Here is a 16,898-nt window from a genome sequence, read left to right as displayed (position 1 = left end):
TGGCCACCCCATCCCAGGAGGGACGCATCCGTCACTACGACATGCTCCGGTAGGGGCAGGGAGAGGCTCCTGCCCGGCACCCAATCGCGGTCCGTGAGCCACCACTGCAAATGCTGTGCAGTGCCCTCCGAGATCAAGACATGGTCGGACAGGTTGCAGTGATGCTGGGCCCACTGAAACTTCAGGTCCCACTGCAGAGCCCGCATGCGCCGTCTGGCGTGATGCACTAGTAGGATGCAGGAGGCAGTCAGCCCCAGAAGCCGCAACACTAGCCTGACCGAAACCCAGGATAGAGGCCGAAAGATGGGAATCAGGGCCTGTATATCCCGGACCAGCTGCTCCGGTGGATGGACCCGGAACTGCGCCGAATCGAGAACCGCTCCGATGAAGAGGAGCTTCTGAGAGGGGCTCAGGTGTGACTTTGGCAAGTTGATGGAAAACCCCAGCAAATGCAGGAGATCCGCCGTAGTCTGGAGGTGGGAGACGACTGCCTGGGGTGATCCCGCCTTCAACAACCAGTCGTCGAGATAGGGGAAGACTGGAACCCCTGATCTGCGCGGATGAGATGCGACCACCGCCATCACTTTCGTGAACACCCGAGGGGCACTGATAAGGCCGAAGGGGAGCACGGTGAACTGAAAGTGCTCCTGACCCACCGTGAACCGCAGGTAACGCCGGTGGGCCGGCAGGACGGGGATGTGGAAATATGCGTCCTGCAAGTCCAATGCTACCATCCAGTCTCCAGGGTCTAGGGCAGCTAGAACCTGAGCCAAAGTCAACATTTTGAACCGTTCCTTCCGGAGGAAGGCATTGACGTTCCGGAGGTCCAAGATAGGGCGTAGGCCCCCTTTGCCCTTCTTGGGAACCAGAAAGTAGTGGGAATAACAACCACGACCTACTTCTGGGCTCAGAACGCGCTCGACGGCCCCCTTGGCCAAGAGGGCCGAAACCTCCTCGTGGAGAAGATTCAAATGATCCCCCGAGATACGGTGGTGCTGCGGTGGCATGGCTAGAGGGGTCGTCTCGAAGGGGAGGGAGTAGCCCCTTCGGACGATTTGCAGCACCCACCTGTCCGACGTGATGGAACGCCAGTGGAGCAGGTGATGGCGAACTCTGCCGCCCACTGGCGTGGAATGGGCCTGAAAGCTCGGACTAGGAAGGCTTTGAGGCGGATGCTGCCGGGGTGGATGTGGACTGACCGCGTCGTCCTCCGGTACCGCCTCGGCGGAAACCACGTCCGCGTGCAGGCTGGTTCTGCGGCCGGTGGCTAGGCGGACGTGAGGATGTGCCCCTTCCTTGGCCATGAAAGGAGCGAAAAGCGGAAGGTTGTGGCCGCGGGGCCGAGAGGCCCAAGGACGTGGCCGTAGCCGGGAGTCCTTGAAGCGAGCCAGCGCACTGTCCGCTTTGTCACCAAAAAGGCGAGCGCCATCAAAAGGCATGTCCATGAGGGTGCTCTGGACATCCCCTGAAAAAGACGTGGACCGCAGCCAGGCGTGACGTCGAAGCGCCACCGTGGTAGAAATCGCCCTACCCAGCGAGTCCGTAGTGTCGAGTCCACATCGGATTGCATGGCGCGCTGCATCTCTCCCATCGGCCAGGGCCGAGGAAAGCCGCGCCCGGGCCTCCTCCGGGCACAGTGGCAGCACGTCCTCCACCGCATCCCACAGAGAGTGGGAATAACGGTCCAAGAGACAGGCGGTGTTCAAAGACCGCAGGCCCAAACTGAGCGAAGAGAACAGCTTCTTGCCAAACTGTTCCAGTCTCTTGGAATCCCGGTCCGGAGGAGCGGACGGGAAGGAGGATTGGACGGTAGAGGCCTGGATAACCAGACTCTCGGGGGTGGGGTGTTGGGACAGAAAACTGGGGTCGCCCGGAGCAGGGCGGTGGCGCCTGGCAACGTTCCTATCCACAGGAGGGACTGTGGAGGGCTTGGACCAGGTGCCCTGCAGAACGTCAGTGAGGGCCTCATTGAATGGCAGCAGAGGCTCAGTGGAGCATGCGGCAGACTTAAGCACCTCAGTGAGGATGTTAGTCCTCACAGCCACGGCAGGCAGCTCAAGCCCAAGGGCTTTGGCCGCTTTGCGCAGCACCACAGAAAAAGCTGCACCCTCCTCCGAAGCCACAGTCGGAGGAGAAATGAATCCAGTGTCCGGAGAGGTATCCAACCCACTGGCCTCCCCCAGTTCATCTGCCCAGTCCTGTGCAAGTTGGCTCTGAAGGGCCATAGGGTCATCAGACCCCTCCCAGTCGCCCCCGTCATCCGATTCCTGGTAAACAGGAGGAATGATCGGAGCCGGTCAATAGACAATATGTGTTATGTGTCCCTAGCGGCGTCGGATGCGGCGTCGGGCGGCGCCGCATCGGCGTCTGGACCGGACTGGGGCTGAACCGGGGATCGACGTCGACCGGAGCCGGGGGTGGTATCGGTGTCGGCGGAGGAGGCATTACGAGGTCGACCGGCGTCGACGGGGGTCCAGGCTCGTGCCCCTCGGGGACCTGCGGCTTCGGGGCCGGAGCCTCCAACGGCGCCGGGGCCGCCGGCATGCGAGGTCGCCCAGTCGAGTCCGCGGGGCCCGAAGGCACGCCAGCGGGCGTCGACGGCGGGGCCACGTTCCTCATGGCCGAGAGGAAGGCACTGACCTCCGCCTGCGTCGCGTCAGTCCCAGGGACCGTCGGGTATGGGGACTTGCGCGGCGCCTGCGGCTCCTGCGGAGCCGCGGGGGTGGAACCACCCGGACCCTCGGCCGAGTCGCGCGACCGGCGAGGTGAGTCCGAAGAGCGGTGTCGCTTCTTGGACTTCTTGGAGTGCCTCGACTTACCCGAAGACTTCGAGCCAGACGAGTGACGATGTCGGGTGCGGCTCCGCGACCGATCCTTGGACCTCCTCCTGGACCGGGATCGAGAGCGACGCGGAGCCGAGTGGCGAAGCTCGAGAAGCTTGCGGGACCGCTCCCGCCTAGCTTTCGAAGTCAGGGCCATACAATCGGAGCACGACGCCGCGTCGTGGTCGAGGCCCAAGCAGTACAGGCACCGGCGGTGATGATCGGTCACCGACATCAGTCGGTGACAGTCGTCGCAGGCCTTGAAATCAGGCATCCTACCGGCACCAGAATCGAGAATTGACCAAAAAGAGTCAAAAAGTTAGTCAAAAATTGACTAAAGGAGTAGCTCTCCCGGATCTGCGCTTACTGGCGCGGAAAAAAGAAGAACTGACGTCAGCGCGCGAGGGCGGCATCTAAGTACTCCGACGACGTCATTCCGGCTCACGATGCCGACGACAGACGCGGAGCCGCAGACGACGCCTAGCGACGCGCAAGGGGTATTGCTGACGAAAAATCTTCCGGATCCAGTCTGAAGCCTGGGGATATTCTAAGGTGAGGAATCTAACTAACGTGTTTCTTTCAGATTGCTAACACTAGAGTATGAGATAGCTGAATCCTACCCATACATGAAGGCAGCACTTTTAGAGCTATTTGGGATAACCCCTGAAGAGTATAGACAGAAAATTAGGACAACACAGAAGGGAGCTTCACAGACAAGGGTTGACTTTGTCGACACTTCAGTTAAGGCACTAGATAGCTAGATTAAAGGTAACCAAGTAGACAAATATGAAGGGCTCTAAAATTTGTTTGTTAAAGAGCACATTTTGACAAATTGTCACTCAGAGAGGTTGCATCAACATCGGGTGGACTCCGGTCTATCACTAGGGAACTGGGCAAGACAGCTGATAAGTGGGTACACACCTGAGTCCTCAATAAGTCCCTGGGAGGTGACCAAAAGAAAACTGGTCATGATCCCATTCAGGGAAAAGCGGGGGATAAGGACAGAAAGGATAGCTCCCAAAAGCAGCCAAGGGAGGAAGCCCTGAGCCTCATCTCATTCAAAGGAGAGCGGGTATCAGGGTCAGATGTTAGACCCTTCAAAGGCTGGGATGTGTTCTGTCTGTAATCTGCCAGGACACAAGAAGGGAGATTCAGTATGCACATAGAAGATCTAAAATTAACACAATCACCCTTCTATGCTTTTCTTGGAGGGACCAACCCAATTCACTCTGCGAGCCATTATTATTTCATCATAAAAACATGAACACGGGTCCACATCATCATGAAGCCAGTGGATAAATGTGTTGCACAGTCCCTCAAATGATTCAACCTTATTCTCACAAGTTAAATATTGATATTTTAATGAGAAAGCAATTTTTTTGCATTAGAAGGAAAAAAACTCAGTGTGCTAAGTCCAAAGGACTGCCCATGGAAATCCAACTGTCAGCCATAAACGCTCTGAGCACCCATGTCTGTTTTAAGCTCCAAGTCTTATGCAAGGAATATAACCAACATGCTCTGCATGCAAAAAAACTAAGCATTGGATATTTTCAAACAATGGCAGTGCCAAAGAGAAACAGTGCATGGAGTAATTTATTTATAAGCAAACAACTTCGGACATTGCTGAGAAGAAGTGGCTATGCAAACACAGATTGCAGTCAAAGATCCTCATGCTTACCAGTGAGGTTGGACTGGAGAAAATTGCTTTAATGGGCGAGCTGCTGGTTATACCACTGCTAGGTGGGTTAATCCGCTTCTCTTTCTGGCGCCGGTTGCAGAACCAGACACGAATCACTTCCTTCTCCATGTTCAGCTGGTCAGCAATCATGGTGATCTCCTCCGAGGTAGGCTTTTGGTTCTGATAAAAAAGAAGCACACAAGGCAATTCCCAGTGGCAGCAACAGTAAGTAAATTACATGAACAATTATTTTATGCTCCGCGAAATGGACTTTACAATTTTGGGAGAAAGGTGCATTTATACCATATTCAAATAAGAGTAATTTAGACAACACTATTTTAACAAGGCCAGGCATCATTACATATTGTAGACAAGGACATTGTTATCCATGAAATATAACTGTATATTGGTTGTGGTGTGAAGAGAGGTTGTAGGTAAAAAAATTAAAAAAAACAGGTTCCAAGTCTTTTCCTGCTCTGCCACCTCAGTAGAAATACAACAGTCACCATCGACGCTACAATTTGAAGACCTTGCTCTTCAAGCATCACTCTTTAACATGAGCTGACCATTTTCCCACATAAAGATCTGCCCCAGCTGTCTCCAGTTCCTGGTACTCTTTTAAAGACCCTGACTGCTGCCACTCATTGCCCACTCCTCGTCCCACACATCCCCCTACCCTTCCTAATTCACTTGACTTACCCAAATTGTAATATAGCCCCTTAATCTGTACAGTGCTCTGTTGGTTGAAGTTAGGTTTGCAGAACACAAACAAACACACATAATTCTTACTACATTTTGTAAGACAATATGCAGAGGCAGAACAAATAGTGTTAGCAGAAACTACCGGTTGCATTTAAGCCACTTCCTAAACAGACACATCTGCTTTAATTTGTGCTCAATGTTTTCCTAATTCATGCGTACAGATTACAGGGTAATCATGTTCAATGAGGTGCATGGGATAGATAATTTCAGCAAAAACAGGGTTCCCATGGGGAATCGTTGAAAAAGCCACATCACTGTATATAACCACCTGTAATTGTCAGGAATACAGAACAACACAGATTGACTAGGGTATTACAAGGCATTTTCTCTTCAGATAAAAACCATATCATCACTAAAATTAACTCACTCTGCAGCTGTTCATCCTAGCTACCACTTTACTTGAAATGTACTACCCTTTCAGCATTCTACCAATGCCGTCCTCTCACCTCGATGGCGTTTCCACACACCTTATCCACTACAACCAGGTCCCTATACTTGACGTCACCCTTCATCACATGCCCTTGTTTTCCTTGGCGCACACAACATCCACACAGAACAACAGTCTCTGCCCCCTTCTTTTGATATAAATGTTGTGGTTTGATCTGTGTGTTAGACCTAACCGAGAAATTCAGGTCAGAAATAGAGGCGCATTGCTTAACCCTCTAAGTCAACAAGGCCGGGCAAACCTTTGTAGTTGGCTTTCTATGTCTGAAAAGTTCAAGAGAGGAAACTCCTGGGGTCAAACGCAGTGTGGTGCAGTAGAACCACAGCATCAATCTGACTGAATTAGGCATGACACAGCTGTTAGCTAAAGCCCACTGGTTGCACTCATCCAACACTCTGTTCACCTACTCCACCAAACCGTTAGTCTGCGGTGATAAAGAGAACTTCTAAGATGTTTAACAGCATCAGATTCTAAAACCTTACTCACATAGGCAACTCAAACTGCTCACCGTTGGGAGAAAACACCCTCAAAAACGCATCTTGAAGGAACTCAGTCATCAGCTTTGAATTGGGTTCTGAAATAAAATGGACATCTTGCCACTTGCTGTAATATTCTATTAAGGCTAGAGCAAATCTGACTGGACAGCTAGGCAATAAACAGACCCACCAAGTCAATGCCCACCATCGCCAAAGGCATTGGAGGCAACTCAATGGGTTGAAAAGGAGTCTCAACTTCTCACAACATGCACAAACCATGCATCCCTTGACCAACTGATCAAAGTCTATGTGTATGCGAGGTCATCAATAACCAAGCAGACCCTAAACATCGCCAGAGTACACCCCAAATGCTCTTTATTGGCACTAGAAACCACAGCAGCTCTCATGTTTCACGAGACACCACTATCTCAGAAGCATGACTAAGCCTTACTCCACAAACAACTCATGTGGACTATATCTAAATGGTAGGTTTTGCAATAATTTGGTAGATAACCTGGCAATTCTAGGAGCATGAGTTTTCAACCACTGAGAAAGAAAATCAACAGTTTGTGATCCAAATTAGTCTGGAACTTTCTTCCCCACACATAGTTGTGAAACTTTTGGAAAACCCACCAAAATGCTAAAAGCTCCTTTTAAATCACAGTAATGCAGCTTGGTAACTTGAGACACTTGAAAAATAGCCTACTGTAAACCTCTTCTGCCCTGTAAGCTGAGTCAGACACCAGCAGCTTTGGGATGGAGGCAGTATTACCGCAATACAGTATGGTAAATTAGCATCATAAGGCTTCAAAGCTGTTGAACTGACAAACTAGGCATTGACCCAACAAATGCCTCTCGACACACCTGGTTCCAGAGAAACTGAGCCACCTTCTCCAACACCTTAGTAGACTGTCTAACATGGGAGGTAATGAATGAAATGGACTTACAACTTGCATAATACTAGTTACCAATAGTGTGTGAAATGGGTGAATAGTCCCCAGTTGAGTGAGGCAGCTTGGGTGAGTAATACATGGTGTATGGAAATGGAGAAGAGTAGTATCCTGCCACAAGAGGACAAGAGGAAAGGTGGGAAATTTTAGTATAGTGTGGGATGTGGCATGGCATAAGGCCACAAGTTCTACTTGAGTACACTCTGAGAACATTTGTAACTTTGTATAAATTGAAGACTTTACAGGTGTGTGGTACTAGAGTCAAATGACATTACCGTGAGGTACAGTGTGCATTAACCTTGAATGTTTAATCTGTACATGGAGCTTATTGGGAGCCCAAATGGCTGATAAGCACATCAAGGTTCACCAGAATTTTGACAACACTCACTCTACCTGAAGGTCTTATCAGGGCTTTATGTGTCTGAAGGACTGCCTCACCTCTATTCAACCATGAGCGTCAAAGGCCTACATAAACGTTAAATGTGTATAGATTATGTACTCCTTACAGGTACAAGCAAGAGACACTGTTAGCTTGTGGCATAAATTTAGATAGCTTCACTCCACTACTTTCCAAAAGCACTAAGACACAGGGCTTCCACATGTGCACAGACCCCAGCTTCGGGACATCATATACGAAATACCTATCATAGGCAGGGGGAGGCGCGTTCGCACACAAGCACCGGATCACCGCCAGGATTCCTGTTGCAGGTGATAGTGCACTTTACAAATAGACATAACCGAACAAAACAAAACAAAAACTGGTCAGCACTAATTGTTGCTGCTCTGCAAAACTAAAACCTTTCTAGTAAAAGCAGGTATCAGTGTGGCTGTATAAGCAATCATTCTCTCTCATGTAGATAGAGGCAATATCCTGCTGATTGGCACTACTAAGTCACAAATGAATCCCCTAAACAGTAGAAGAGTATTTCAGTTCTAGACTGGTCACGGTTCTCCAAACATTATCACAGAATCACACCCGCCCTCAGACTACTCTGCCAGATTTCGCTTGACACCCACATGCTTCCACAACCTAGTGTGTTTAAAAACAATAAAATTACGTTTTTTCAACACATGTCCCTCTTTTGTCTTTGTGCACCCATACAAACAATATATTTTTCCCTGCAATTTCAGAGCTATGTATTGTTGCAAGCCCTGCATAAATATCTCACTACAGCATGAACATATAATTAAAAATGTGGAGATATTTAGATTTTTATCTCTTATCATTATCTTGTTGCATTTCTATTATGTACAAACCGTGCCAGAAAGTTAACTACAACAATGTATCCCAGAATGGCTGATGTCTAGTAATATCAAATGTGCGTGGAGTGAGAGGGAACATGGCGGCTCGCTAGGAAGCCGGCCGGGATCTGCTCTCCACCGACCACTATTGCAGACTCTCACTACCAAGTATAACAATGATTTAGCACTCCGCTTCCCTCACCTTTCTCTAGTTGCGGCTTTTCCTACCAAACGGTTGTTCCCCTTCTCAAGCTCTTTTGTACTCCCCGCCGAATGGCCAGCTATTTGGCAATTTCGGAGCCTGCTGAGTCCCGCTGATGTGTATCGGCTTAGTGTTCTTCAGGGTGGCGGGTGCGCTCAGTGAATCTCAAAAAATGCATCGCACCTTCCCTGGACCTGGAAACCCTGGTTCTTGTTTCAGGGTTTATTTTGGAAGAGTCAGTACATGTAGCTTCCTGGAAAAAACTTGGGGAAGCTGTGTGGAATTTGCTGGCAGCGGTTTGCCTGTCCTGGCTGCTTTGCCTTGTGGAGGAGGCTGTCCTGTGAAGTCGACCTTCACCCTGGAGCTTTGAACCAGGAAAAGAAAGGGAGGCAGAAGCATGGTGAGGGTTCCAGGACTATGGATCTCATGACTCATCCGCTCGAGGGTAAGGAATGTGTAACTAAAGGGAGCGGGCTAACATCTCAATATAAGTGTGGGTTCCCAGTGTTTGACCCTGATAGCGATCTACTGCTTGGTAAACTATATAAATTGAGATCAAATACCTTTCTCTGTAAGGAGTCCAATCCCCAATCTGAGTTACCAACTAGGCAGCTCTTAGTTCCCCCTCTTTGGGCAAAACTAAAAGCAAAAGTCTCCCTGTTATACAAGGAAAGGCTATTCCCATAAAAAGAGAGAAAAAAAAGAGACTAGTCCCAGTAGGTCCAAGAGTGACACCCTCCCTCAGGTCATACTTTAAACTGAATTCACAGCTTAGTATGGAAACCTTAGAAGGGGCAGCTGCCCTGCCAGAGAACGTTCTTCTTTCACATCCAGCAATCCTAGTTACAAACAGATTTTCGGCACTGACAGAGTCTGTCCCGGCACCCGGGCCTATCGAACAGATAGGAGAGAAAGATCTAATACCAAGCAAACCTGCCAATGAGGTCACGAAAAATACTCCAGGCTTGGACTCCGTGCAGGGGTTGTTGAGCCAGTTATCACTTGAAATAAAAGAATGCTTTTCCACTTCAGAAACCAATCAGAGGAAAACTCAAGAGACGTGCAGTAGTCTGGAGGAGAACTTATCAGCATTAACACAACGCATGGAGGTATTGAAAAATAAAGTTCTGGAGTTAGGGTCGGATGTAAAATATAACACTCAGGAAGTGGTCAGGCTCAAACTGAGAGAGATGGACTTATCAGACAGGTTGGAAAATAATTCAAGAAGGAATGATATCAGGTCCTGTATATTAAAGAAGGTGCGGAATGGGAAAATGTTAAAGCTTTTGCAATAGATATTCTGACTAAAGCCTTCCTGTATGTTGTCTCCGCCTCAACTTTGGAAAGTGAAATTCAATGGGTACACCTCAACCCATTTAAATTAAAGCCCGGTCGGAAGAAAACCAGGAAACTTCTGGTGAATAATCAATCCTACGCCCTCAAGGAAAATCTTTTGGGGGCTGCCCGCAAGGAAAAAAGGTCAAGGACCCATCGTTCAAAATTAGGTCTGATATTTCCCGGGAGACAGAAGACAGAAGGTGGGAGATGGGCAAGCGGACAGACCCTCTGAAAGAAATGGGCGCCCAAGTTCAGCAGAGGTTTCCTGCATTCCTTAAAGTGATGTGGGCCAATAAAATGTATCATTTTCAATCGCCAGACGAGGCAGATAGTTTTCTGGACCTCAACAAAGCAAGCAAATAGTTAATTTACCCATCATTTTCTTTGTGGTGAGAGCTAGTGTTTTTACGGAATTTTTTTTTTCGTTGGTTGGTGGACAGCAGCTCGAATTGGCATTAGCCAATAGGTAGTAAGGGAGGGTTCCCAGGGGGGAAGGGGGAAATTGGGGGGGGGGGGGGGGGGGGGGGAGAGATCAAGTGTGGTGGTGGGGAGCATAGGAGTAAAACATTTTTTTATAAATTGTCCTCATTTAGCATAAGAACAATAGTTACTTACCTGTAATCTGTGGTTCTCCAGTATTGGTGTCTTTCATAGATTCACATGCCTGAATCATTGCCCGTCGTCAGAGTGGGAGTCCCACGGTACATAGGAAAGCAATAATTATGCATATAACACCCAAAAAACCCTGGTAACCTGAAACCAGGAAGTAAAGTAGCCTAAGCTACAAGGAAAAAACGTCCACATCTATGACTATCACAGTCATTTTATCCAGTCCAAACTGCAGCCAATCAGGCGACAGCACCCACCAGAATGTTCTCCTCAGAGGCTCAGGCTCTCAGATTTTCTCGCACAGGAGTGAACCAAAGTATAACAGCCTAAAAAACCTCTGAGGGGAGGTGGGCAGGTGGCATGTGAATCTATGAAAGACACCAATACTGGAGAACCACAGATTACAGGTAAGTAACTATTGTTCTTCTCCAGTATTTGGGGTGTCTTTCATATATTCACATGCCTGAATCAGAGTAGATAGCAGTACGTAACCTCATGCTCATAAGACGCGGCTTTGTATCATAGACCATATACACTATGAAACAGTATAACCACAGAGAAATACATGTGTGCTTCAACCTATGCAAAACAATTTCAATATAGAAATAGTATGGCAAAAAGCGTCTTATAAAAGCATAGTGGAGGAGGGAGAACAGAGGCTCACCTTATTTGAAAAGATTGCGTAGAACAGCTTGTCCCACTGATCCATCCGCATCACTTGCAGCTTCCAAACAGTAGTGTTTGGTAAAAGTATGTGTGCTGGACCATGTTGCCGCTTTACAGATTTGATGAAGAGGCACACCGACGAAAAGAGCTGTAGATTAAGAGATTGCTCTCGTAGAGTGTGCTCTTGGGGTGGCTTGCAATGGTCGTCCAGCTTGGTCATGACAAACAAATTGCAGCAGAAATCCAACGAGCTATGGTTGGCTTTGACACTGCATTTCCTTGACGCGGTTTACCATATGCTACAAATAGTTGGTCCGATTTGCGCAATGTTGCTGTCCGCTGTAGATAAAACTTCAGGCATCTTTTGACGTCAAGAGAATGCAAGGCTTTTTCTGCAGCTGTTATAGGATTTGGGAAGAAGGTCTTTAAAGTTACAAGTTCATGAAGATGGAAATCCGTCGGAACATTTGGCATAAACTTCGGGTTAGTGCGTAATACTACAGCTTCAGATGTAAATTTCAGAAAAGGTTGATGAAGGGTCAACGGTTGAAGGTCACTAACTCTTCTGGTTGATGTCAAAGCCAGCAATAAGGAAACCTTTCAAGAAAGGAACTTTAAATCCACCTTGTGAATGGGCTCGAAAGGGTGCCGCATTAGTTGTGAAAGCACTATATTAAGGTGCCAAGATGGAGGTGGACGCCGGATAGGAGGGAACATCCGGAATAACCCTTTAAAAAATTGTTGGATGACTCTATTGGAATAAAGAGAGTTAATACCATCCTGCCGAAACCTTGAAATTGCCGCCAAGAACACCTTCAGGGTAGAATGGGAGAGACCGGACCTTGCAAACTGTAGGAAGAAAGGCAGAATTTGTTCTGGTCTTGCATGAATAGGATGGAGATTAACAGACTGACACCACACGCAAAACCTCTTCCACTTTAGTTTGCAGGTTTTAACAGTTGCCGGTGCTCTAGCATTAGCCAAAACTTCTTAACAGTTTGGAGGGATATCTAGGTGTGCAAATTCAAGGTGTTGAGGAGCCATGCTGCTAACCTCAGCGATGCTGGGTCCGGATGACTAATTTGGCTGTTCTGAAGGGTCAAAAGCTGCGGAATTGGTCGAAACTGTATGGGCTCGGTCTCCGAGAGGAGGAGAAGTTCCGTAAACCAGTACTGGCGGGGCCACCTGGGAGCAATTAAGATCATGCGGCAAGATTGTTCCTTGATCTTGCGCAGAACTCGTGGAACCAACGGAATTGGTGGAAAAGCGTAGGCATATATTTGCGACCAATTCATCGAAAATGCATTCCCAGTGAGTCTTTGTGGGGAACCCAACTTGCAAAGAATGGGCATTTGCGGTTCTGGCTGGTTGCGAAAAGGTCTAGATCGGGATGCCCCCATTCCTGAAACACTCTGTCTAGGGATGGTTGATGTGGCTCCCATTCGTGGTTTGACGTTGTGGTTCTGCTGAGGGAATCCGCCAGAACAAGATTCCAGGGACGTGAATGGCTTTGAGGCTGATCTTGTGACGAATTGCCCAATCCCAAATTTCTTGTGCTTGCTGAGATAGTAGTGGTGATCTCGTCCCGCCTTGCTTGTTCAAGTAATGCATACTGGTCGTATTGTCTGTCCGTATTAGTATGCATGCTCCTCTGATGATGGCTCGGAAGGATTTCAGAGCCAAGAATATGGCTCGCAGCTCTAGGAGGTTGATATGCCACTTTCTTTGTTCTTAAGTCCATCTGCCATTGACTGTCATTCCTTGAAGGTGCGCTCCCCAACCCTCGAGGGATGCATCTGTGGTGATGGTGAAATCTGGCATTTCGACTAGAAATGCACAACCTTCTCTCAAGTGCTTTACCTGGGTCCACCAATGAAAAGCGTCCCGCATTCGTAAGGTGATGCGAATGATATCTTCGAACGATCCTGTGATCTGGAGCCATTGAAAATTGAGCTCTTCCTGTAACGGCCTCATTCTGTACCGGCAGTTGGGAATGAGATGAATGCAGGATATCATCCCTAAGAATGATTTGTATAGACGGACTGAAACGCACTCTTTTGATAGCAATGAGCGCGTGAGGTTGCATATCTTAATTTGCCTTTCTTTTGACACAAAGGCCGTGGTCAGTTTTGTGTCCAGTGTTGCTCCTAGGAAAATTCTTCTCTGCGAAGGAGCCAAATGCGATTTTTCCAGATTTGTGGAGAGACCCAGAGACTGGAAAAGCAGGAGGCATTCTCGAACATGTTCTGATACTATTTTGGAAGAACTCGCCTTGATAAGGCAGTCGTCCAGGTACGGGAAAATTTGAATTCCCTGCAGGCGAAGATGTGCAGTTACTGGTGCGATGACCTTTGTGAATACCCTGGGTGCTGAACGGAGTCCAAATGGGAGGACTCTGAATTGAAAATCCCTGCCAGCCACTCTGAATCGTAGAAATTTTCTGTGTCTGGGTAGGATTGGTACATGAAAATAAGCGTCCTGTAAGTCGAGGGTGGCCATGTAATCCCCCGCCGAAAGTAACTGTAGAATTTCTTGGAGCGTTAACATCCGGAAAGACAGCTTCTTTAAAAATTTGTTGAGCGCGCGAAGATCGAGAAATGGACGCCACTCTCCTGACTTCTTCCGGATGAGGAAAAATCTTGAATAAAAACCTGTTCCTCTCTGCAGCAGAGGGACTTTCTCGATTGCTCCCTTCCGAATCATCAGATTTATGTGGGGAAAAAAGCTCCTTGAGATGAGCAGGGGGTGGACCTTTGGGAGGAGAATTTGGTGGAAACCTTGTGAATTCCAGAGCATGGCCTCTGGATACTATATCCAACACCCACTTGTCTGTAGTAATTTTGGACCAGTTCGAATAGAAGTGGGATATTTTTCCTCCAATTTTTATGTGGGGCAACGGTAGAGATGGTGGCAGGTGGCTGATCTCATTGTTTTTTACTGGACTCTCGTCCACGGAAGGATTGTTTCCTTCTAGACTGTGAATAGGACTGACTCCGTTGTCCATAGGATTGCTGCCGATAATTTTGAGATCTTTGGCCAGTCTGGGAGGATTAAAAGGATCGCTGCCGATTATAACCTTCCCTGTTGGAGAAGGATCCACGTCCTCTGGCACCACGGAAGGAAGACTTACGGAATTGCAGGCTACCAAGAGACCTCGCCGTCTCCGTATCTTTTTTAATCGCCTGAAGGGCTTCGTCCAGGTGTGGACCGAATAAGGACTCGCCATCAAATGGCATGTCTATGATCTTCGATGGAACCTCCTGACAAAAAGACGTTGACTTTAGCCAACCCTGCCTTCTTAACACTGCAGCTCCCGCCAATTGCCTGAACCCAGTAGATGCCACATCCACTGCTGCATCAATGATTTCTGCCGATGCATACTCCCCTTCCTGCAAAATCTTTAAGGCCTCGGATTTTGAAGGCTCCGGTAGCATATTGATGAAAGGAGAGATGTCGAACCACATCTGGCGATCGTATCTCCCCAATATAGCTAGGGAGTTTGCAGCCCGAACCGTGGTCGCTGCCATCGTGGAAACCTTCTTTCCTATTGCATCTAACCGTCTGCCATCTCTATCAGGTGGAGCTGATATGGGCGATGATGGATTCCTGGCCCGTCTTTGAGCCGCTTGAGCTATGACGGAGTCAGCTTTAGGTTGACCGATGAGGCATGCCGGTGAGTTACTTGGGGCTTTATACTTCTTATCCAACCGTGGTAAAACTGCTGGAAGAGAGTTTGGAGTAGCCATTAGTCTTAATCCCTCCTTCCAAATAAAGTCAATGATCTGAATTGCTTGAATCTGCTTCCTTGGTTGGTCTTTAAAATCATAAAGGAAGCAGTCGTCCTGTTTTGCCTCCATGAGGATAAGGAATCTCTTGGTAGCTCTCTCCATAAGGAGATGAAAACTCCCGATATCCACCGGGGGAGAGTCTAACGGGGCCGGAGCACTTGGAGACGGAGATTGCACTTGATAATCGTCCCACTCCAACATCACTGACCGATCATCTACTTCTCCTTCCTACCTTTCATCGTCAGTAGTATGTGAGTGACGCGATGGCAATGGAGAAGGTGGTCTTGGAGACTGGAAAGAAGGTACTGGGACTCTTGGCATAGGCGTCGACGGAAGAGACTCCGCCGATTCTGAAGGAGGGAAACGCCTATAATAGTCCTGCAACAGGTACTGAAGATTACTGAGCAGGTCTACCGGCATTTGTGTAGAAGGCATTGAGACAGGCGGTGGCGGCTGTGGATCAGTATCAGGATCTTCCTCCTGGTCGTAGTCTTGATACTTGATGAAAAGCTCCGATGGACTCCTTGCAGTCCGAAACCTCTCATCCTCTCCGGATTCACTCTGGCCAGGTATTATGGCCCAAATTAAAATGATACCACACCCCTGAATAATTTCTGTTCCTCTCTGCTTGAATTTGAACCACCTTTGATAATTGGCGGGGATTTCAATATCCTTTTAAATAATAAACTAGATAGATCTTTGCCTCGTACCCAAATTACCGCACTGCGAGTTGAAGCTTACCTCCTTGCTATGCTAGAAAATTTAAATCTATGTGACGTATGGCAAAAGAAAAATGGTGACTCAAGGCATAACTCCTTTTTCAGTAAGAAAAATGGTCACTATTCTAGGATTGATTACAAATTTATGGAGCTCCCAGAAGTGGGAAAGTTGAAAAAAAACTAGACAATTTACCTATCCACTTATCAGATCATGGAGCAATTGGATTAAAAATCTAACTTCCCTCAGGATCCTCCCCTAGAAGGTGGACCTTGAATAGAAGGTTATTTTTACAACCAGATATCATGAGTACGATAAAAAGGGACACAGATGATATTTTTTAATCAGAACTTAGCATCTGCCCCACGACACGTCGTTTGGGACGTTTTTAAGGTCCGGTTAAGAGGGGCTTTGAAGGGTGCCGCGGCGGTCTGGGTTAGATCAGAAAAAACAAAAGACGGTATCGAGCTGGCTTTTACTACATTTTTCAGGACCTGTATCAGGAGGATTTAGTAGTAGACAAGGTCGCTCTGGACTAGTGGCTTATAAAAAACAGCTCCCAAGGTTGAGTACTGACAGTTTACTATCTCTTAATCAGGAGATATCAGGGAATGAAATTCTGATCGCTCTTAATAAAAGTAAGAAAGGGAAAGCAGCAGGTCTGGACTCCAATGAGATTTGCCTATGATGAGGATGAAATATCATCCATTTTAGCTTTGCCATCACTGATCTCTGACACGACACTTACGTATGTAAGCCAGAATAATGGCGATTGGGATTCCTTAACTGAATTGAAACGAACACAACTTAAAACCTTACTACATGGTGCAATTATGACCGAATACTTGAGGGGCAACATAGCACCCAACGGTCTGATTGTAACAAATTCTCCACGAATATTTCTGAATGACCCGGAATTCAGACGTAGCTGGTCCTTGATTGCATGGAAATGCAGCAGGGATTGGCTCGTCTTAATTATAAAAACTGCAAAAAGACTTTCAGATGCTCTACTCATTGAAATAAAAACACTAGAAAATGGATTGAAGACTCAAATTACAATCGCACAATTTAAGAAGAAACTAGATGAAAACAATAAAACTATTAATGAATACAAAGAATATCTTACTCAGGCAAAAATTCCAAAATTCCAAAAAGATTTAAAAAAGTTTAAGTTTGAAAACGTATTTCCATACTCCAAAGAAG

At 47.5% G+C, this 16,898-nt stretch overlaps 1 protein-coding gene across 8 annotated transcripts in view; it reads right to left on the bottom strand.

Annotated features, from left to right (window-relative positions):
- Window positions 1-16,898, bottom strand: part of POU2F1 (POU class 2 homeobox 1) — a 668,152-nt gene that overhangs the window by 114,116 nt on the left and 537,138 nt on the right. For all 8 annotated transcript variants that reach the window (XM_085621115.1, XM_085621114.1, XM_085621116.1 and 5 more), the window contains one exon: window positions 4,501-4,680. In XM_085621115.1, coding sequence (XP_085477241.1) covers window positions 4,501-4,680 — 180 coding nt within the window. The remainder of the gene's footprint in view (window positions 1-4,500; window positions 4,681-16,898) is intronic.

Source organism: Triturus cristatus, chromosome 8, assembly GCF_964204655.1.
Source record: "Triturus cristatus chromosome 8, aTriCri1.1, whole genome shotgun sequence".
Lineage (NCBI taxonomy): Eukaryota > Metazoa > Chordata > Amphibia > Caudata > Salamandridae > Triturus > Triturus cristatus.
The sequence above is the reverse complement of the archived record's forward strand: the minus strand, read 5'-3'. Positions and strand labels throughout refer to the sequence as shown.